This window comes from Perna viridis, chromosome 14 (assembly GCF_037379345.1).
Source record: "Perna viridis isolate PV_CMFRI_1.1 ecotype Kerala chromosome 14, ASM3737934v1, whole genome shotgun sequence".
NCBI classification, from domain to species: domain Eukaryota; kingdom Metazoa; phylum Mollusca; class Bivalvia; order Mytilida; family Mytilidae; genus Perna; species Perna viridis.
This window is the reverse complement of record NC_142458.1, coordinates 14,818,514-14,843,169: the sequence shown is the minus strand read 5'-3', so window position 1 is coordinate 14,843,169 and position 24,656 is coordinate 14,818,514. Positions and strand designations below refer to the sequence as shown.

The window sequence follows — 24,656 nt, the reverse complement described above, 5'->3', positions numbered from 1 at the left end:
CATGCAAAATGTGATTCATGATTGGAAAGCCTACACATTTTTATTTTTGATATTTTGTTTAAAATGTATAAGTAAGCAGACAATAACATATGGCTTTTCATATAACCCTTGTTCATAAGAGATATGAATTAAATAGAATGCACTGTAGAATTCAGAACTAAGGGAGATGAATCTGTAAATGACACTAAAATACAATAGAAACTTTGGGTACGTTTTGTTAATTATCTCATCAGAGGAGACAGATTGGAATGAATAAATATACATTTTATCATATAGACCGATAAAGCAACTTACTAACAAAAGTATAAGAATGTAACATTTTCGGGGGTGCTTCACATATTACAAAATTTGCATGATTCTTACAAAGACTGCTACTTGAAACTTTATTTGTTCGATTCGAAACACTCGAAATAAATTTTCTTTCTTTTTTATTTTTTGTTTTTAAATATGACTGGCAAGGTTGCTATGACAGCTTAAAATCATGGTGAACATCCTTTCAACTGGATATATTGGTTACGTCATTTCATTGGCTAATATAGCCTAAAGCAATGACAAAGAATTAAAAGATTTTAATGTATAACTTGCTTTTAAAAAATTTCAACTTTTGGAGAATTTATATCATGATCAGTAGTATTGTCCCCCTGAAATTTATTGAAATTTATTTACAAGTGGACCATGAAAACAGCCTATCTGTTTTATTTTCTAAGATCTGTCTGGAATAAACCTCAAAATATTCCCGTCAATTTTGAATATATTTAGATACAGCTACATTAAAACGATAAGAAGATAATAAATCAAGAAAAAATACAATGAACCTGGCGTGCGCCAAGGATATCCACGTTGCAGCCTTTCGTTAAATTTTTGACAAAAAATAACTTTGATATAGAAGGATTATGAAAAACTAGCGTTTTCTAAAATTGAAATATACGATGGAAGTTACTCGATTTACATGTATTACTTCAAGCTCCAAAACAGCGTGTGACGTTCGAAATTCAACCTAGACCTTCTCTCAGAAAATATCAAGCTCCGAACAGCGTCCGAGTTCGAAATTCACTCTAGACGCTACAGCTAGCCCTCTCAGAAAATGCAAGAATCTTGCAAAGTCAGGAAAAAGGAACTGATATTACGCGACGATATCCATTGTCATACGACGTTTTATTTGAAGAGTGTCGGAGAATTTCGAAAGACCTATCTGCAGCGGTTAGTAAGAGACGGAACGAAAGTCTGCCGCTGCGTGGAGTTTGGTAATACTCATTACTCAATTCAACGTTCACAGTACTATAACACAATAAATGAAAACTTAACTCGTACAGTAAAATGATTATTGCTACACCGTTTTATCTACTACAATTCTTAGTAGAACTTTTGATACTTGAAAGAAAAAACAGATTATTTAACTATTGTATCGCAGTACAGTAATCTTCAAAACATTATACATATAAATTCAGGTAGAAGTGTATAATAATTGTTTGTATAAGTACCAATAAACAAAAATTGTACAAATATTGAAAGTGCACAGTAGGCTCTAAGATGTTGTATCTTACATGCGCTGAAAAAAACTTACATTATTGAAACTACACCAAACATATTTACAAAAAAATCTGGAAAACAAAGTGACGATAGAACATTCGTGATTTTTTTTGTGAAATAAAAACGTGAATTTCTGTGCAAAGTGAAAATAATGTTGATATGAAATAAATAGATCTATGATATGCATGAAATATGGGTTAAAGGTGAAAATTATCCTTTAAAAAGTCCCCACTCCACCTGCGAAAGATTTTCAGTGGCAGATCCAGAGGGGTGCAGGGGATTTGCATCCCCTTTTTATTGGACAATTTGTCATTTTGATGTGTAACATTGACAAGAAAAGTTGTTTTTGCTAATATCACATAAGTTTATACTTCAAATGTTTTTCCTTAACAAATATTTAAACTAGGAAACATCTCAATATGTGCTGATATATTAGGGTTTATTCTTGTATTTTCCCATCTAATTTGTACAGTGAACCTTTCTAAACCGAACACTGAATAATCCGAAACCCAATCTCTCTCCTTATCAAGCTAAGTGTATTACCTGTCTAAACTGGACAAATTTTAATGTCCAAAATGAGGTCTGTTAAGACACATTCCACTGATTTAAGGCAAGAAATAATTTCTAATTAAATTTCAAAGTAACTGCTGTTTTCTCCAGAAGGAACTTTTGTACAAGAAAATAAATTTAACTATGGAAACTTCATTAGACGAAGTCATGACAGTATTAAACATACCAAAACTAAAAGTAACTTTTTTACGAGCGAATGAATAAAAATTATACAGACTTTCAGAAAGTGGGCGTGGTCGTTCCTACTCGAAATATGTGTGGGCGTGACACTTTTGAAATTCAACCGGTATATTCCTACAAGTATCACATTGATATTCAGAAATGTTGTAATAACATTTAAACTTACAAAACAAAAATAGGTAGGCGAGTATTGTTATTTGATGGAAAATGTGTGGTTACCCTAACACCAAACCGAATTGAAAATCAAATTAAAAGTACCTTATTTGATTAATATGTAGGCGTGGTTACACTAGCACCAAAGTGGAACTAAAATTTACAATGCAGGTAAGTAGGTCTGGTGTGATGACATAAAAAATAAATTGCTTCAAAATTGATTTTATGTAGGTGTGGTTATACGAACATCAAACCGAACTCAATATAAGTAAGTAGGCTTAATTTACAATTATTTTGTAACAGAAATTACTTAAAGACGTGTTAAAATGTTTGATGTACACCTTTTTAACATTTTAAATATGTGGGTGTGTCTTAGTATGCATACATTTACATAACATATTATAAATAAATGTTAAAACAACATTTTGTTGGTTGTTTAAAACTGATGATTGGAATGAACAACCAGGTTTTATAAACATGAGAAAAAAGATACTAAATGCTGGAAAATTTTGTTTTGTTGACACCATGTTTAGCACGTTACCCAGAACATGTGGAGTTTAAAAGCACGTTACTCAAAACTGTCAGTAGTATGTCATGTATGATTCATATACCCAAACTTGCTATGAAAAACCTTTTCTGCTTATACAAAGTATAGCCGATGTTAAAATTTACTTCAAATGTTAAATTTATATCTATGTATATAATTGAATTTTCATTTGCTGCCCGATGGCGCATCGTAGTTAAATGAAAATTTACATACATCTGAGCACGGCCAATTAAAGTATAAAGGCATGCGTAGTAGGCTTGTTTTCATCCCTTAATTCTTCAATGCACATGCATGTATAAGCGTGGTTGACTTTAAAAATTACAAATAACGTTTTAAATATGAGTGTGGCTTCGTTTGCACATATATACATTCACCTATGATTTTGGTCAGTGATTTGATATTATATCATTCTGCTACAAAAAATGTACATGTATGGTCATTCACGCGACAGGACTTTCCAGCATTAGCTTTATGGCTTAATGATTAACTTGGATAAAAGATTTTACTACCAGACATAGGTAAGGCGCTTGTTTGACGACCATTAAAGACGGAGACTATATCTTTTCCTTGGGAATTCTGTAGCATGGTTAATATTTTACAGTGATCAGTTTGTTCATTTTGTTTCAATTTGATTGTTACGAGGTAGAAATTGTTTTGATTCTCTCATTCTAGACAATTATGATATTGTCCGAGGCGTAGGTTCGATATGATTTTCCTATGTCATTGATGCTAAGTATTTTTTCCTTCTTAGTACATGTTTCCTTACCAAGAAGCACTCTCTGTACGGAATAAAGGTATAGATTATACAATGTACATGTGACTGTACGATACGTGGAAGTTAAATAACTTTGACATGTATAAATTTACTTACAGAGTCTGTAAAAAAAACTTGTGGCTTGTTGTCAATGATATTTGAAAGGCTATAACTTAATAGTTGTCGCTGGAGTCTTACAGTGTTACTGTTATATTGTAATGATATGCTATTCACTCATATGTTACTTTTGGCCAATAAATGAAAGATAGTACATTTTAAAGGTAGTTAAAAACATGCCAATGAGTAATCAGAATCACTTTTAATGTGTTAGTGTATTTTTTTCTCATTTCCAAAATTATGATTCCCAAATCTCCTTCTAATGTACACTAATTCCTGGGTTTGAATTCGTAAGTAAAATTTCATATCCAAGTTAAAATCAAATTGGAAAACAATGTAGCAACAAAGTCGTATTTACAATGAACATGGAACATTAAACAAACCAACTAAAATAGGTTTAAATCAAACAGATGCTCGTTTTCTAGACAATGAGTAATAATTACTTATAGAGTTCGAGTCTCCACCACAACTATTAATGTCATCTTTGGATTTTACACTATTCATTGGAAGCAAGTGTGATATTTTCCCCGGTTCCCGAGTGACTTTGTACCGTTGTTTATTGCTTGGGCACAAATTGTAACATGAGCAGGAACACACCGATGTCAGATCGTTATATTCCGGATTTTCTTGAGCACCTGATACGACATTCCCATTTGCGGTAATGACGTCACCATCTAATCGAACTGCCGTCTGCGCAGCGGCGGCAGCTTCGAGTTCGTCTCTTCGTTCATCTTCGGTATTCATTGTCAAAAATCGAAGAACTAATAAATTCATTGCCGCGGATATAACTGTTAATCCACACAATATAAATATCAAACTAAATGCCACATAGGAAGGATTTGTATTTAAATCGTCGTTCTTCTGTAAAGCAACATAATCCCCGAACCCGATAGTCGTGAGCGTCACAAAACAATAATACAGAGCCTCTAAGTACGTCCAATTTTCAAATTTGGCAAAAGCCGCAGCACCCGCGGTTAGAACGATAATTGATAAATTCCCAGCCACAAGAATGAGGTTCGTTTGTGAAACCTCGGTGTTTTTCAATTTAAAACACTTTTTGACCTGTCTGAGCAGATACGTAACGATTGTATTGAGCCTTTCACCAACACTTTGGAACATAACCAAACATAGAGGTATTCCGACTAGAGCGTATGCCATACAGAAAAATTTCCCGCCATCTGTCTGCGGAGTGCTATGACCATAACCTGAAAATAAAAAAAAGAGAAAGCAAATTTTATATCATATATTCACGTGTTTATTATGAGTGCTTACGAAAAACGATATCTAGTTTCTCTTTTGATATTTTCATGTCTAACTTAATCTCAACATGGGTCAAACACCTATATCCGTATATCATGTGGTCAGTTATCCCTCAACGCGAAAGTTTAATGTACTCGTATTCGTGTCGTAAAATGTGTAAAAAAATACTTTTAGATACTTAAATAAAACCATATACAAGTACATACATTTATGAAATACTTATTAATCAATTACAAACTATATTACCTTACTTCTACAAGTATGACAAACTATATTTTCTTGCAATATTCCTCTTTCTGATATTAACGTTCTTTGTGTACATTATTATAACACAATGGGTTTTAGGAGTGGTAATGAACAAGAGCTACAAATGTACATGTATGTGGGATGATATCACATGTACATACATTGTGTATATAAACATATGTAGGCATAGGCAAAAAATACACAAAGTAGGTCTCCCATAAGCGTCATGTACGGACATACGGACTGTTGTTCGTGCAGGTAAAGACATTTAAGAACTAATTCCGTTACCATCCCTTACGATTTCAACCAATAGAATGAACCATTTTACACTGAGAAGCACACATTATGGGTGCCGCCTGAGCCCGGTTTCATGAAAAATCTCAAATTCATGTTTTTCATCAAATCCTCACTATAAGAACCTTAAATATCACCCAAATCTATCGCATTGCTAAGAATTGAAAATTGAAGAAAATTCTCAATTCAAGATTTTAGTGTATATTAGTGCTTCCATGGTCGTAATACTAGACCCTTAAGTGCTAACTGTGGGGTAGTTGATAAGTATGCACAGAGCATACTCAATATTCAATTCCGCACGGAAGATTCTTTTGTTCTACCCAAGCCTTACCTCGCGGAAGGGTATAATGAGCATGCTCATCAACTTATCACAAAAGGGTCTAAAGAGTAAAACGTGATTTAACCTAACTCTGAATCATTTGGAAATGTGTCTAAACCATCAATCCATATTAGCTTCAAAACTTTTAAAACCGCTGCCTTTCTCAAACAAATCTATCAGTCCAGAAGAGGTTCGTTTCAGATAGATTTCACTTTACATGTATTTCTCTCCGATACATGTACTATTCGTTTTTACGTTGATATAGATTTCTTCCTTTAATTACTGCACATTAAATTATTATGTATCGCTAAACGTTAAAAGCGTAAAACAGCTACAGATTAAGACCACATAAAACTATAATTACCAATTTACGGGTCTATAAGCGATGTGCTTTTTTGTAAAATATTGCTGTTTTTAGGGATAATAATACACCACTGGTCCATAAAATGCAGCTGGTGCAGAACAAATAAATACCACACAAAGCAAAAAACTCAAATTATTGTACTGCTATTTACCAGGATACAAGAATTTGCTGCACATCAAAATGAAAATATATGTCAGGTACAATAAGGTATTGCTTACGTGTGTCACCTGTTACAATACTTGATCACATACATGTAGACGTGTTTACATATATTATTATTTATTTTGCGGTAGGCAGGAGGCCAAACCAAATAGGACGTTCGATGAGAAAGAAGACGACTTTAACATACTCTTCCAAATGCACATGCATGTATATACACTTTCATAGTCACGCAAACCTAAATCAAGACTTCTGTGTGAAGGTGAATGTACTATCAATCGTGACTTAGAAGTTTTTAAAGGTTTTAGTCAATTGTACAATGGCATCAAAAGAAGTCTTTCGGCCTCTACGCAACATACTGCACAGGCTTTCATTGTCTCTGAGTCCTAGACTAAGTGCTAATACAATTTAGAAGATAGTTAAAAAGAAGAGAAACCTTTTCGATAGTTATAAACAAATGAAATGTTTTGGATAGATATTCCACTTATATTAGGGGTCGTAATAGGTCAGAGTTGAGACGTCTGTGGACCGTGTGATTCCTTATTGTTAGCTTCCGTTTTAACAATAGATCAGTTTATGTCTGACAGAAACTAGAACCTTGGTGATTCTTACATTGTAGGCCATAGATACGATTCATATAGATTACATCTATGAAGTCTACGTCATCTATAACAACGGCTCAGCTCGAAAACATAATCATCATAGTAATTAAAGACAGATATAAAAAAAAATACTACTAAAAATTAATGGCTGCACCGATCGTATTGACTCACAAGGTTTATCCCGTTTTTCATCACGCTAAAATCGCATTACTGAAAATCTTCACATCAAAAACAGAGAACCAAATGCAACTAAATTCTTCTGACATTTAATTTGTTATTTCCTCAGTTGATTAACTGAGTATTTTGTTTCGTCTCAAAGCTTTTATTTTATGATGAATAAATGTTGAAAATCAGTTTCATGAGACAAAACAAATAATAGGTAAAAAAATTCTATTGTCGGAACTATGTCGATCTATGTATTAAATGCACTCTTGAAATTAATTTATAAAGAAGAATTCAAAGTGACAACTTCCCCAATCATGCCACCAATTTGGCTGTCATTTTCAGGAAGCAGGAACAAACGACTTTGCGATCTGCATGTCAACGATGACAGTTAGTAATCATTTCCTGTATAGCTGTATGACGTCATAAATCTGAAAAAGTGTATGGTCGTAGTTGTGGTACAATGTACATGTACTTTGATGGGAGCAAGATTATGGCAAAGACTTTTAATAATGAATAAGCATACAAGAAAAATATCAGAAATCTGAACTGTTTCCGGGTTTTCCAATAAAATCACAATTAAGGCAATAACTAACTTCCTACTTACGGAATGGCCACTTGTCACTTTAAAAAAAAAATAACTGACAAAACTGAGGAAAGCTGGAAAAAAATATCGATTGTTTCAGAAATGAAGAGTCTTATACCTTTACTTTGTGGCAGTGGAGTTAAAATTGAAAATCATTTACTCGAGGGGTACTTTACAAAACATCCAGATCAACCAAAGAAAAGGTTGGGGAAAAAAACATGTTGCGACACGAGTTCAAAAATCCATAGAAGATTATAATACATTGAAGATGCTTTAAAACTACCATAATATTTTGATATACATGTGACATAAGGAGTTTGATGAAAATGAGTATTTTATCATTAAACAGTGTATGGGATTATGAATGATGACTTACCATCGGCCCCATTTAAAATCGCCAACATGCATAAATTTACTACATTTTTGTATAATATATAAAATTGGCGCTTAAATTCCTGCTAAAATTTACTACTATCAAAATGTGGCGAGCCTGTGCACATTTCTATATCTAAATTTGGCAGGGTGGCGTATATTTCTATACCTAAATTGGCAAGCAGGTGCAAATTAACTACAGTATATTTATTTTAAAAAATTCCACTGCTGGTCTCCGAATATTTACTATATCTAAAATTGGCGAGCCTTGAAGTTCGCACACTTACTATGTACACCTGTACTTGTTCCTTAGTCATATTTTTACTAGCACTTATTCCTTAGTCATATTTTTACTAGCACTTACAGACTCTTTTCTCTTACAATGTGTAAGTGCGGTGTGTGTTCGATAAGCATACGTGATATATACTTTCAGGAGGCAGGGCTTCCCCCGGAAGTATATATTAGACATGCTCACTGACTACCCCGCACTTAAAACATCAATTGAATCGCTCCAACAAAATGTTATGCATGTTCCTCGACCGAATACATTTTAAAAAGAAGAAGCCTAAATACTGTAATATAATCTAATGCCCTTGAACATAATGCATTTAAATTCAATCAATAAGACAAAATAAATTTGCCTTTGAGAAAAGGCAAAGTTATATTACATGCATATAAATTTCTATAGGAATTCTTCTCTTATATAATACATCAGACGAACAAATATATTTTTCATTTATTAATATCATTAGGTGCTGAACGTAAATAAAAGGTTTCGAAGTGCGATTACTTCATTTTCAAAAGACCAATTTGGGTAAAATCACGCCTGTATAATCTTTCTTTTCACCAAGCCAGTCTAGACACTTTCTAACCTCCAACATCAAAGAGCTCCACTATATCATTATATGGCTTCTTTCAACTCAAATTAATTTCGATAGCGGATTCTATTGTCCAGCGTCGATTCTTTATTCAAGTCTTGTCATCAACTTCAGAAAATATTGGTAATCAAAAAAATCAGTTACCATAGAAACATGACTCTCAGATGCTTCTCTTCTGTTTTAGAATAATACAAGAAGACAATTAATTTACGATGTACATTATCACCAGAAATACATAAATAAATGAAATATTTGTTCGGAAAATGGCAGGAATGACCCGGATAAACGATAAAAAAAACTTAAATGTAACCTTGGCAACCCTGCGTAATTTTTGGCCAACAGTAAGAGCATCAACAACAACACAAAGAAACCAAGTGCAACTTGTACAATGTATTCCAGTAACTAAAGGATTGGTTGATTGTTTATTATGTGTAGTTGGTTAGATAGTCTGGTGGTTGGTTTATTTGTTGGCTGGTTGTTAATAAAAGTAGGAGATTATATCTTACGTTTTTGTATGTAACTAAAATTCTCCAATAAAGAATCACAATTAAGTATAGTTACCGTTAGTGATTAAGAGGTTGTCCATGCAAAAAAAAAAAAAAACGGAAGTGTGTGCAACAAATTTGTTTTTTTTTAAATCGACCATTTCATATCGCAAATGCAAAATCATTCCTCAAAGTTAAATGTTGGTTTTTGATGAACTACAAAACGGTTAAAGAGAAATAAATTACATAGGAAGTATTGATTTAAAAAAAAGAAATCGCTTTCATTTTGGTTGATTTCTTGGGGAATTTAAACCATTTTCAGAGCCATCCATTGTCGATTTCAAAAAAAACTTTGTACTATTTGATATACATATGATATAAACATTTAATTGGAACAAAAAATTCCGTCCGATTGAATTGTCCATGTGCCATCCATATCATAGAAACTGCCTGGTTTCTATATGTACAGTCTCTTAAAAGAATCCAAAAAGATTTATAAAAAAAAAAAAAAACCTATACATGTATGTACTGAACTATATAATGACCTCTTCCTCGACATGTCCTATACTTTACGGACACTTTCTACACGCTCCCTTCATGGTTGTATTGTCAACTGGGGTCAGTATACTTATGGCCAGAAAAACCCTCAATATCCAGTTTGTGCATGTAAAATCGGGGGGTTAAAATAGCTCCATGTAACTAAGCTTCATTCACATACACTTTGTAATTGCTATTGACAACCACATCAGTCTATAAAATGGTCAAAATAAGGCACCCGTGTGTTTACGAAAATGACGTACATGTAATCAGCTTATCGATACCGGACAACTCGACGCATACATGTACACATTTCGGACGTTGACAACCCACAGTCCCTCACCAAATCCGGACATTTCGCCCCATCCTTTTTTTCAGACAATAACATAATGCACATTGACAATAAAAACCGTCAATCCTAACAAATTTTACCATTTTGGAAGACAAAAAATATGAAAGGGCTTATAGGTGTTAGAATTCATGTTTCTTCGGTTCAAGGTTTCACCTTCCTCATATTTCCAATAATATGCAAATTGAACATAATCCGGTGTCGTCGGCTTCGAATAAAAAAGCGTTGTTTTTCTTGCTTACAACGTTAATTTTCTTTTAAAATTTTGTTGCAGTATTAAAACATTAACAGTGCACTTACTTCGATATTATACAAATTCGGCACAGCCTAACATTTCCTCATCCATTTATCAATTTTATGTCAAGTCAGTGCAGTATTATTGTCTTTGTAAAGTTCAATAGTCTTGCAAGTTTTTCCATTAAACTGAAATAGTGACCCCCTTTTAAATAAATTACACGACGCAAACTTTTGATCCTAACCCCAACCCCCACGGTTAAACCAAACAGGTTCTACTGCAAAAATATTTCCATGAACTATATTAATGTTCACGTTATATTTCGAGTAAATATAGCACAATCTTAACTATTGTAACGAGATTGCTAGATTGACAGACATTCCCGTATATCAGCTACCAGGTATTGTCATATCACATCAGCGATTTCGTTTCGCTTACTAAATAGCAAGAAATTATACAGGCTCGTATAATCGCGAATGAAGTAAAGTAGTTGGCCAATTACTTAATGTCAACAAAGGGTCAAAATTATATTTAAAGTTGACTATTAGCACGTAAAATTTTTCTAAGGCGCTACTGTGCAGTGGCATCTGAGTAAACGGAACAATATTGGAAATAAATATACCGTTACGGTAATTTAGAATTATTACCACAACTGTCATTAGAGCGTTATAAACTCAATAATTTAAACTTGCATTTTGAAAGCCGTTTTCTTGATACTTGCATTTTATTCAAGTAAGTATGTACACAATTATTTTCGAATTCACATTATGTTGTTTCATTAGGTGTTTATAAGATTAATGTTTTTAAACACAGGTTTAGCCTCAATTTACTTCAAAACACGATTCTTTATTATTTATAATTGAAAGAAGGGTCGCGAGTAACGACGGCAAAGTCCAGGCTTGCATGTAAGGAAACAACAAAATGACCGCAAAGATAAACTCTAAGGAAAAGGGGGAAAAAAGCATGTATAACAAATGGCAATCTCAATGCCATATTGGAAAGTTGGAAACCACCGCAAAGGTATTTACGTGCTACAATCATTTCCGATGGGTAAGGTGGGATTAACTACTAGGTTTTATATACGCGCTTAACCTCTCGCATCCGTTGAGGTTACATGTAGTTATTCCGGTGTATTATAATATAACATACTGCATAATATTGCCATCGTGCAAAATTGGTAAACTGGGTAGTTAGCACAATGCTGCAATACTCCCACTCAACCATTCCAGTCAAAGCTGGGAAATGGAGACACTGTAAAAGTCATCATGCAGAAACAATATACCAAATGTTAAAGCATTTGCTCTTAAAGAAGCTGATAAATATGTTATGAAAATTTCCATTATGCACCACCTGAATAATTACAAACTATATCGGTAAATAGAGAGTAGATGAGCGAGGAGCCTGAAAAGGGGAGACACGGTACAAGTCATCATGCAAAAGCAATATACCAAATATCTAAGTATTCAGTCTAATAGAGGCTGAGAATTTCCATTATATACCACTTGAAAAATTACTACGTCATTCAGTGAACAGGAAGTAGACGAGCCACAAACCTGAAACGGGGAGACACGGTACAAGTCATCATGATAATAAATTTAGAAATCTGATACGAAAATTTCCATTAAGCAGCACCTAATACTACGAAGTCGATCGGTAAACAGGAAGTAGATGAGACACGAACCTGAAAAGGGGAAACACGGTACAAGATCGACACCATGACAAAGCAATATACCAACTATCCAAGCATCCCCTCCAGTAGAAGCTGAGAAGTATGTTATCAAATATGAAACGGACGGACGGACAAGGGAATTGTAATATAGCACCCAATTATTGTAAAAATGTGAAGAATATATGAATAAAAGTGAAAAACACCCCTGTATAATTACCCATTACTTTGATACTGAGTCACCCTTAAAGCAAACGCATAAGACAATTAACCTGTGTCAGAATTCATTTTCAGTGTCAGTACACTAAAGGAAGACTACATTAGATGCAAAAACTAAATATGATAATACCAGTATAAGGAAGCGCAAATCGAGATTTATGCTACAAATGTACGTACGATAATCATGTGAAAATATATATAAAAAATATCTTTTGAAGATCACAATATGTATTCGGTCAATTAGGATGAAACACTTGAGAGAAAATACTCTAAACAAAACACCGATATTTTAGGAAAGAAAGAATGGCCACAGAGGCGATGGGTTGCACTTTTACAAGATCCACGCAGCGTTCGTTTCCTTTCTTACTAACCGCTGCAGACAGACTCTCGAAATTCTCGGGCGTTATACAAATCATACGTCGTTCAACAATTGGAAAGCGTCGCTTAAAATTATTTACATTTACCCGACTTTGCAAGATTCTTGCATTTTCTGAGCGGTCTGGCTGCAGCGTCTAGAGTGAATTTTTGAACTTCAGACGCTGTTCAGAGCTTGGCACTTATATATATTGAATCCCAATCTGGCCCGATTGTGTAATTCCCGCTTAAAAGGTTTGCATAAAATTGGATAAATCCCCGACAAATCTCGTCAAATATTTGAATGGCAGATTTATTCAAATTATATAAAACCTTTCAACATTAGAATGGCACGAATCTAGCATATCTTGGAAGTACATGTACCAAAGCAGCCACATATTTCTTTAAAAAACATGCAATAAAACTCAATATACATGTGAATACGCTGTAATCAACCTGCTAAAACGTCTTAAGAATTGAAGGAATGATGAACGGGAGCAGATCTACATGTATGGAAAAGAAAAATAATTTATGAATTAAAACTTTAACTGTGTTACACGTACTACAACATTATTTCTGTCACTACAGAGACAAGATTTCTTTATCTCATCCACGCGTTGCGCTTTCCCGTAAAAATGGCACAATTAAATAAAGAGTTATAATGAACTATCGTACTATACCAATATCCAATAATTTAGGTGTTGAAATTCTTTTAAAATGAAGATTTTATCGAGAATTACCGGTGATTTCTTGCGCTTTATTTAGGTCTCAGTCGTGCAACAGTATTCACATACACTTCTATACTGAAGTGCATACATGTATTTTTAGGATTAAAAAAAACATGTAAATTGATTCAATAAAATTTTCGCTTATGTAGCATTTCTAAGGACACGTGAAACATTAATTTCCCGCAAAAAAAGTAGGGTGAGTCCACGAAAATCGGACAAAAAAGTGTCTTGCACTATTAATAGCCATATTCTCTACTTTCACTTTCGTTTTGCACTCATCAACCCAACCTTTTCAGATTAAAATATTCATGTTAGAATGTTAAATTTTCTAACAAAAAAGTTAGTCATCTTACTGTGTTATGTTTGCTCTATGTTATAAGTCATTTTTCATATATCTAGACGAAACATTATTTTGTAAAGAGACAAAAAGAAAACGCAAGTATATTTTTTACATCCTTGATGTTTTGACGTACACCCGCTCCGAGATATGCATTACAAGACTGGTACCTTTATACTGTTATACCGACTTATTTTATGCAGTACAATATTACATGAAAATGATGTCCTATATATGTAGTTTGCGACTGTGCTATCGTTAATGATGACCTTATTTACAATTTCGAGATTGATACCTGATGCACTGATAAACAAATGTACATGTAAATCAGTCAAATACATCATTTCGGTCCACACGACCAGTACGAGATAAACACTATGCCATTTGCACTGTTAATAGAATGTTAATCGACTATCAATAAACCTTGAGAAAAAATCCAATCATGCTTGTACCTACAGATGGTGTTTAAATGTGTCAAATCGAATGATTCATTCATAAATCAAACGGATACAACGCAAAAGATCGCTTTCAGCTGGTGTTTTATCATCTTATATTGAAGGCTAAAACCGATGCTGACAGTCCTTTCCAAATTCTAGGAGGGTATCCTAATCAAACGCTAAAATGTTCCTGCATAATTTTTTTTTTCTTCAAATTTTGATATTACTAAGTGCTAAGCAAAAGCTAATAGTTTGCCGAATAAAGAAATTAATATAGTTGCTTGTCATAATATTAAAGTTTACATTGAAATCACTGGAACCAGGTGTCAGTTTCACAAAAAAGTCGTAAATCATGACGTCACAATGCTATTTTAGTTTATGACGTCATTACTTACGATTAATTTTACACTTACGACTTTTTGTGAAACTGGAACTATCAAAAATGACATAATCCAAGGATAACGACTAGACAATGAAAATAGGCAAATACATGTACATTAAGAACATAAAATAAACATAATACAACGCGGAAAGAAACAAATTTAAAGTAAATGACAACCCGGACTCCTCTAAAAACTGGAGACATGCATGGACCAGGTGCACCGGTATAAAGTGTTCTCTGCTTTTGAAATGTTTTTTTTAAGTCGCTAATATTGTTAGCGAATTCTTGCACTAGTAATTTCAGTACTTTATTTTCGCATATGACTTCCTTAATTTTATATTTATACTTCACGTAATGTGCCGTGTTTACCACCATAGCGTCATACATGTAGTTCTAGCTTCATACCAGATAAAAATGTATCTCTTAAATATCAAACACGTGTGTTAAACGTGTGTTCTTGCTTTTACGAGAACGGGAAGTTTACATGAAAGATCGGTTAGCATTGAACATTACCCAATTTCCTATTCAGGCATAGGGCTCGTTACAAGACTGTGTAGGTCATATACATTAGCAGGGCCACGATATCTATGAATATTCATTGCCAGTTGTTTAATCTGGTTCCTCATCTTGTTCCCTGGTCAATATCATAAGCGACCCAAAGATCGCTACAACGCACCTCTTTTAAAAAATATCATTCACTTGTCATTTTTTTAAATTTTTTTTTATAAGATCGGGAAGTTTACATCAAAAGATGAAATGATCGGTTTACATTGGATTTATGTAATATAACCCAGTTTCCGATTCAAAAACAAATATATATAGCCATTGCCAGTTGTTTAATCTGGTTCCAGGTGATTGAAAACATTCGGGTCAACACGGTTAAGCAATCATATCAATGGAACAAAAATGCTAGGGAAAGTCATTCGATTTTAGAGCATATCGCATTCGTGCCATTTCGGATGTTGAAAGTAAGCCAAATTCGTGACAAAGAATAATTGATTTTGAAGACTTCAGTCTTAGATTTTCTTATGTATTACACATCGACATGGTCTTTCATTTCGTATGCTCAAGTACGGATGCAGAGACTGAAAAGAAAGTTCCGAATTTGCACCATGCAAATTACAAATTATTGAAGCTGTGTATTTCATCTGTTAATGTAAATTACAGTATAATTTATATATTCCTCGCCAGAATATAGTACTTTTTACATGGAAAGTTCCATAAAGTTCCATGCTAGACACACTAATCCCATGGATATTTTATAACCCTGTTTTGCCTTCAAACAAATGTAAACAGGCAATTGACAAAAATCGTAAAACTTATCATCGCATTCGATTCTCTTCATGTCTACTTTCAATCAAATCCGATCCAAAATCGATGCGGCAAGTAATGACTTCACCTAGAAAATGATGAAAACATAACCGCTTTATGTTTTGAAATTAATTAATTGAACACGGCTATCAGATGGCGATACACGTGAAGCAGTTATCGTCCTTGGATGGAAGATCAAAGACGCTTGTATCAAATCACTTCTGCGTTTTACATTTTTTCGACCAGACGATATTTACCAGGGCGGTGCAGAAAGGTTACTTCAAAGAATGGAAGGAACTGGGACAAACGCCCATTTGTTTTGATTCATTCACCAATTTGTTGCGAATTTTAGAAATTGGGTCATTAGTACTTTAAGTACGATTTTATAAAATAAAAAGAACACAAGAATAATACAAAAAAACAAAAACAAAAAAAACAAATACTGACATACATGGCATGTATTTCAATGTACATAATTTCTGACGTTTGGGATCTTTAAGAGACGTATCACGCACGTTAACTTCTATCGGTCCGGACTGATTCAGAATGTAAAGAAGGCATGTATATAATAGCGGCCTACTTTAAAAAAATACATGCTTCTCTCAACACTAAGGCTGAAATATAAAAAAAAGTTTATGTTTCCAGTAACCCGACCGGCCCTACTTTTTACAGCCCGACTGTTACTGTTTTCAATACAATTTAAAAAAAAAAAAGTGACGTAGACTGACCGATTATTTTCAATCACGGGTTTCAATACATATAACTGCCGTTTTGTTCACGATTTGCCGCAATTAAGACCATTATTCTGTAGAGACACGATCAGGTGTTCAAAACATGTCAAAAATATACCATAAGGTAAAATTTCTGGAAAACAGACATTTGTTTTTTTGCAAAATTCAGCGTAAAATTCAAGGCTCCAATTGGGTCATCGGTGTCCGGGATATTTTCAATTTTATATATAGAATAACTGGAAATAGTTTACTTGTTCAACCAACCTACACAATTGAATTATAATTGAAATATAAAACATAGCAGTGATCGCACAGTACATCAAATAAAATCTATGTCGGATTTCTTATTAATTGTCAGCTATCTTTTTTAAAGAATATATTAGTTTTCGTTGAGGGTTTTAACTTATTGGAATTGCGGAGTGCTGGCCGATCGACGTTAATGACGTCATAGTACCAAGTCAAGTTGTACAAAATAACCTGGTTTGCTCATAGAGAACCAACCAATTAGACACGTCAATTGCGTCATTTACGTCAGTAAATTGCATTACTGAACAATGTTTTAAGATTCTTCCCCCGTGCAGGTCCGGGTGTTAAAAGAATAGGCCTGCAGCAGCGCTAAGCTTGTCGTAAAAGGCGACTAAATAGTGCTCAGAAACCTAGCCGGGGGCTAGGCGCTCTGCCCACAGAACAACTGGGATGTGTGCCTCAGGTGGTGGAATGGGGTACCCCTGGCATGTTACATGCTGGGGTTGTCAGGCTATAATACGGAAAACCTGACCGCAAACCATAGTGGTGCACCTTGTGGCAAAGATGCCACGTTCCTCGCACGTTAAAGAACCCTGCTGTGGTATTCGATAGGAGTAGGAACCTTTGCGCTCCACCACAGGAGGCTAAATTGCCCGACTTTACCCATCCCTCCCTTTTTCTAGTGGCAATCAAAATTTGTCGACCCTACTGTCCTTGTGTCCCATCCCGTTTTTCATTTCATCATCATTTCATGTTCATTTTATCACCCGTTTCATGTTCATTGTCTGAATATAGCTGAAATATTGCTGCTCGGACGTTAAACCCCAACAATCAATCAATCATTTAAGATTCTTTCTATCTGAGGGTCTACATGTGTTGGTTCTGATACAGTAGCTAGCTATAGAGCCTCAGACGTCTGAAGAGCACATGCAATGATATTCAATGGGACAAAAATGCGTTAATTGAAATATTAAAGAATTTCCACAAGAATAAAAAAATGGATGAGAAGAATTCAAAATGCAATCTTTTACATTGTGTAAGTCTTAAATGTTGCTATTAACGTTATTGATAAACAGAATAAAATTATTCATCGCTTTAGTTCGATAGAAAAATTATGCAATTCTTGGCTTCAATCAGCTTTATTGTTCTAAATTAACCTATAGATAATTGGATATAAAATATAATAATTGGCGATTAGCTCCTGATAATGGGCTTGTTTTTATGTTGTCGATCCATCAGAGTGGAGAAATATATATCAACAAACAGTCAATCAATATAGCAAAACAAATACGACCTCTCATGAACGCAACAAATGGCCTAAGAGCTAGCAATTTATCGTCGAGATTTCTATAAGTAGCGCTAATGTAGGACGAATAACTATAAATGGATCTTGAAACTACAATTGTGTAAAAAGCATTTGTTTGCAATGGCGAACGTGAGAGCAGATTTACTTCAAGCAACTAGTTAAAGAAACTATCAAGTACACTACATCCGTCATCAAGCTTACAAATGTCAATATTTCGAGGTTGTATTATTTGTACGTCGGTGCTTTTTCTACTGTAGGAAAAATTGCATGTCAATAAGAAAGCATACATCTATTTTTGTTTGTTTGGTTTCCTTCTCTTGTGTATAGGCCAAAACCGAATGTTTGTATCCTTTTCATTACTTCTCATTTCCAAAAAAAAATGTTTTCACATCGAGCTAGGATCAGCAATGTACGAATACGTGTAGCTGAAGGATTTAGCGTTTCTCAAGTATAAATACTTTATTTTAGAACTCTGTACTTCTACCGCAATACTTCAACTTTCTAAACGCATGTCTGATTGATTAAATAAGATCGACAACTTTTTTGTTAATATTCTGATGAAGATCATTATAAAGATTTGTCCAGGCCATTACTGAACAGATAATACTAAGGTTGGACCTTATCACATGCCAATTAAGTTCCATTTACGTTATGTCTTGTCAATTCCACTCAATTGAAGTGATGCAAATGCGTCAGCGGTGCTACTAACAATGGCGTATAGTACCAGAATGCGGTGCTCATAATAAAGGAGTATGATTAAACGTGAAAGAGATGAGAAATTGAGTTAACGAAGAGAGAATATTTTTGGATCAAGATACATCTGAACAAATTACATTGTCGTGTAGTATCAGATAGTCTATTACCACCGTTTGATTCAGTTAACCACGAGACGGGTTAGTTCAAAATATAGGAAAAAGATATCTAGTCAAATTAATAAAATTGAACAACTGTCAATCATGCAGTGTGTTTATTTTTTGTCTTATTGAGGTCAATGTTTTCGGAAAGCTACCAAGGACATGGTACAAGAAATAATAATTTTAATTCAAATGTTAAAGGTCAAAGGTCGATCAAGAAAAAAATTCGAGATTTAATAATTAAAAAGGAACAATTTTGAAAAGGGTGACTTAATTCATTGTAAAAAAAACACAATTAGATAAGGAGATTTTATTTCAAGTTGAAAGAACTTATTCAGTAAAGAACGAGTTGACTAAAGCCTGTTTAATTCCACATGACAGAGATAATTCTGCCAATCTATCATTTTGACGGGGAGTACTCTGGAAAGTTTAAAGGTTATCACCGATAGCGCTTATGTCTGGTAGCGATGAAAGAAGACAAGAACATTTGATTTTCAGGGGTAAAGGCTACAGTACATGAACTAATATTAAATTTGAAACCAAAAAGGTGGTACAGGAACCTGTGAGAAAACAGTATAAAGATTTTGTTTTCATTGATTTGAAACACTTTCTTCGTCGATTTCAACTTCTTAAATTGTACAGTCACGTACATGAATAATGGAATTTTCTTACTTTATTTTTATTTAAGCCGATGGCAGTGATAAAAGCGTGCTTTCACATTTTTTTTTTTGAAGGGGTGGGGTGCCAGCCTTATCTAGAAAATGTTATCAAAAATCACCTTTTATATTATATGGTTTATTAACAAGATACTAGTAGTGATATGTTGGGTTAATTCAGTCCTACTCGTAATATTTCTACATGATAATATTAACTACATGTATTTCTAATGTCAAGGCAGTTTCCCTAGCAAGCCGTATCACTACCATACGAGTAATTTGTATCACTACACTACGGCATGTAAACCCTCCTTTACACCAAGTAAATTACGTAGTAAACGTTTAAAGCTAGGGCATGAACGGAACATTAAGTGTTACCCCGCCATGTAATGGTGAAAATGTGAATGGTAAAATGTTGAAAATGCCTTACCTCGAAAACTATACATATTTGATTTTGCTCAAAATTGATCTTAATCTGTAGGGTAAGGGACACAACTCTTGAAAATCATTGGAGCGTTTGTATTCAGCATTTTACATCAATCTGATGAAAGCATCTAATTAACTTGGATTCATTTTATTCTGCAACAAACGAAAGCTTGAGAGTCTTTGGTGAAATTGAATATGATACAAACATATCACTGATTTCATGAGTTATGTCCCTTACCCTAGGTCTACCTCCTTAAGAAATCATTGATCTGTTACTACTATCTAGAAACTGTCTTGGACGGACAGACGGAGACATGCAACTTTTCCGAGGTTTTCATATAATTGTTAGACACAGATTTTGGTTGTTTTAATCAAAAGTCAATCTATATCTATAAGGTAGTTTCATTTATTACTATTATTACTGTTATCAAGGATAAACTTGCTCAGTAAATTGTCTTATGTATACTCTCATCTGCTGAAGATATGGAACTTTAAACATTTTGCATTTTTTTCTGTTTAAATGGTCAATATGTTCTATAACTGGATGTTCCGTTAAACGTTTCTACTGACAAATTTACCACAACAAATTTCATTTGCTTAACAACATATATTTCCTATTTAAACTTGTATCATTATTTGTTAAGGGACTCCGGTTGGAACTTCCATCGTGAGCAGACGTGTTTTTGTAAACTACTGGTACTTAATATTTCCGTTCCTACTTTGGAATTTAATTGATATTGCATAGGACAGCCGACTGAACGCAGTGAGATAGAATTCCCTGTTCTCGATAGTCGAACTCGAAGCCCAATATCGCATTTATTGGCATCAAGTCCCAGAGCTTCTCGGTGAAAAGGGTCGCCCTGATTAACGACACAGACTCGTGACTCATGAACATCAAATACAATGTATCATGTAAAACATGAAGTCAATGATGAATTTCTTCATTTAACAATACAGTCAAATATTCACTCATTACTCAAATTTGGATTTTCCTCCAATCAAATCACTCGATGAGTACAGGAAAAGCAGGTTTTGAAAGATTGTTTCAAATTCAATTATTTTGGGTTTGTGGCAGTTTTTAAAATCTTTTTTAAATGACGAAAACTTCCAATTTATAAAATTCAGAACTTCCCAACATTTTGGGTAAAACTTTTCCACTCAAACCTGCTCAACTTACGTTACAAACATGGCGGACAATTAGCATGCGCATTTTAACATCAATCATACTTTATATATGATAAGCAAAATGCCATATATATATATATATATTATGATGGCATCATTTGTTCGATATAAGTCCTAGTACTAAATTGATAAACTATATATATATATACAGGTAGTTTATCAATTTGCTACTAGAACAAATGATGCCATCATAATATCATCGTACCAGTATTTTTTAAACGTCGCGCGGGGTATTCGATTATAGGAAAACAATGATATCGTTATTGGCTATTCTCGTAACATGTGTTCCGAAACAACAATGGGACGAAAATAGGCCATTGTACAAAATCGGTCATTCTGAAATCTCTGGAAAAACTAATTCGAAACATTGAAGTTTAAAAAAAATCCAGATATATTTTTTAAATAATACATGCACAGATATGATGTTTTCAGATTGGGAGGGAATTTATTTTAAAAAGTTCTCAGATCAGAATGGTTTTGCATTACTAGCACATTCTAGCAACATGAGGTTGTAATAAGTAGCAGTCCACATAAAATTCAGACACAGCCAATGGTAAAGTGATCCATGAAGAAGAAAACCCAACCAAACAAACGGTGTTTTTTTAATCTACATATGCTATACTTCTACTTAATAATAGCCATTTCTGCATTCATATCTGCACTTTTTAGAAAATCATACATTCATCTCCCACTAAAATCAACCAAATGAAATCAAATCAAGAACGATAACTCGTGCAAAGTGCCAATTTCATGTACGATCTATATTTTTTTTTATCTCAAAAGCGCAATAAAATGAAAAACTAAGACTGGTTGTGTGATCAGTAACTGTTTCTGAACAAGAAATAAAATTGAATTAGGTGGGTTTTTGACATGCATAAATCACCTTCTGTCTGATATTTAGAAAGCCTGCTACTTAATGCGACATTCGACTTTCCTATTTGTTTTGATCAAATAAATCATCATTATAATAATAACAATCGTATTAACCAAACCAATAGTCAGACTTGTCAGACCTCGAATTATATCATATTTTATTTATCAAAATTTGCAGTATTACAAATTACACTAAGGGTTTATTCCTTGTATTGCACATGGTAGAATATTTTGGCTTGCTATTTCGATAGTTTTGGTTTTGATTTCTTCCTGTATATATACATTGTACATGCATGTACAATTAATATTTGGATTTAGGTCTTCCAATGGCTGCTGACAACAGGTTACTCCTTAAAACACGTGTACAGCATAATTATTTAATACTTATATGATTGTATTTTAAATGTTTGTATTTACGATATTAAATATGGACATCTTTATTTTGTTTTTGTTCTGTTTTGCTTATTGTTCAACAAAAAGATTTTCCAAAAGAAAACATGGCAATATAAATGCGTTGTTTGGTATGTGAAATTTTATCTGAAAACATATTAATTGAATGCTTAAAACAAAAACAGGCAATTTTTATATCATGGATACAAATTAATAATCAGTGACTGAAAAAAAATCTGAGCCATGCTCACTAACTTGATACATGTAACTCAACTCCCTCATTTCCTCGTTTGTCTACCCCGGACTTGACTTTTTAGGAGCAACTCGGCCGGTGTTTCTAGAAAAGCAGAGGACGCTTACCCTACCGGTGCACCTGGTCCATGCTCCCAGTTTTTAGTGGAGTCCGAATTGCTCATTTACTTTTGTTACTTTGTATGTATGATTTTAGTTGCTTTATGTTCTTTGTTGTGTATGTCTGTTTTCCATGTCTGGTCTTTGTCCCTGGATTACATTCTTTTGATTACCGCTATAACCTTGGTTCCCTTGATTACTCTTTGATAAAATGTATCTTTTGAACTCCAAAATTATTTGGATCAAAATCTAAAATAGAAGGTACAAATCTGGAATATATAATGAAGATTCTTAGAAAGTTTTATAAAATCCCATTCAGATTCAGATATGTACATGTAGGAGGAGTAACGGATAAGAGACGAGTACCCTCGTGTCCCAATATTCACAAATTGTAAAGTCCATGTCGTGCAATATGAAACCTCAAAACTGATATAGATCAAAATCTAAAATAGAAAGTGCACGATGGGAATAAATGTAATAAAGATCCTGTGAAAGTTCATTAAATTGCATTCAGTGGTGTAGGATGAGTAACGGATATTAAACTGGTACCCCTGTATATGTAACGGAATGGGGGAAGGAAGGATGGGTATCGCTATCACTAGTATATGCATGCATGTATCACCAATCAAAGTGGGGGTAAAATAAGGACGAATGATTAAACCACTAGTGAAAGTTTGTGACTAAAATGCAGTGTGAAATGTTTTCAGCGGAAAGCAAACATTTCACCAACTACTTTTTTAGAAGTAACTGCAGTTACGCGTTCAGAAGACTGACAATGTAAATAACTCGAGTAGACTGCATAAAAGTGAGACCCGCACATTTTGCCATGATTTTTTGGATTGTGAAAAGCAGGGACAGACCCCGGATTTCCAGTTGGAATGCGTAACTAGAACGAATGATACAAGAAATTGGGGAACAATTTGCAAAAAAGAAAATCAAGATTCCTACTACGTACTACGGCTGCACCCCTATGCATCTTCGCCTTAAATAGAACTTGTTGAATTATCCCCAATTAGAGAAAATAGTCATCATTCACGTGCCATCACTCAGCCTAAGTGGAAAATGTTCTTGTGACAACAACATCCCACAGGAATTTAGGTATTAATTACCTATAATGAAATTTTAACTCAATTTCATCGTCAGTTACTCTAAAGCATTCAGACACACTCCATTCTTCATATTATGTTAGCTGACAAACCATTTGGGAAACGCCTCTATCAATACGGTTTTATTGATAGACATTACGAAATCTTAACGCTAAAATCGCTGACGAAATCTCAAGAGAATGAAGTTTGTACTATGTTTTCATTCAAATTTAACTATGAAATTAATCTCTTCCATTTAAACAATTGACGACGGTTTTAAACAAAGAAAAAAACCTTTCTGTGAAGAGAATTTCTAATTGCATCTGCTAAACAACTCCCAACTGGAATGATAGATATATAGTTTTAGAGGTATTACCTAACTAATTTACTTTAAGTGGATTTCGAAAACAGGCACCTGAA

The 24,656-nt window shown here is 33.8% G+C and overlaps 1 protein-coding gene across 1 annotated transcript in view; it reads right to left on the bottom strand.

Annotated features, from left to right (window-relative positions):
* Positions 1-415: 415 nt before the first annotated feature.
* The window catches only part of LOC148598329 (two pore potassium channel protein sup-9-like), a 73,374-nt gene continuing 49,133 nt past the window's right edge, over positions 416-24,656 (bottom strand). Inside the window, exon 3 of the mRNA XM_088560146.1 lies at positions 416-5,056. Within this exon, the coding sequence (XP_088416272.1) occupies positions 4,254-5,056 (803 nt within the window). The 3' untranslated portion in view covers positions 416-4,253. The remainder of the gene's footprint in view (positions 5,057-24,656) is intronic.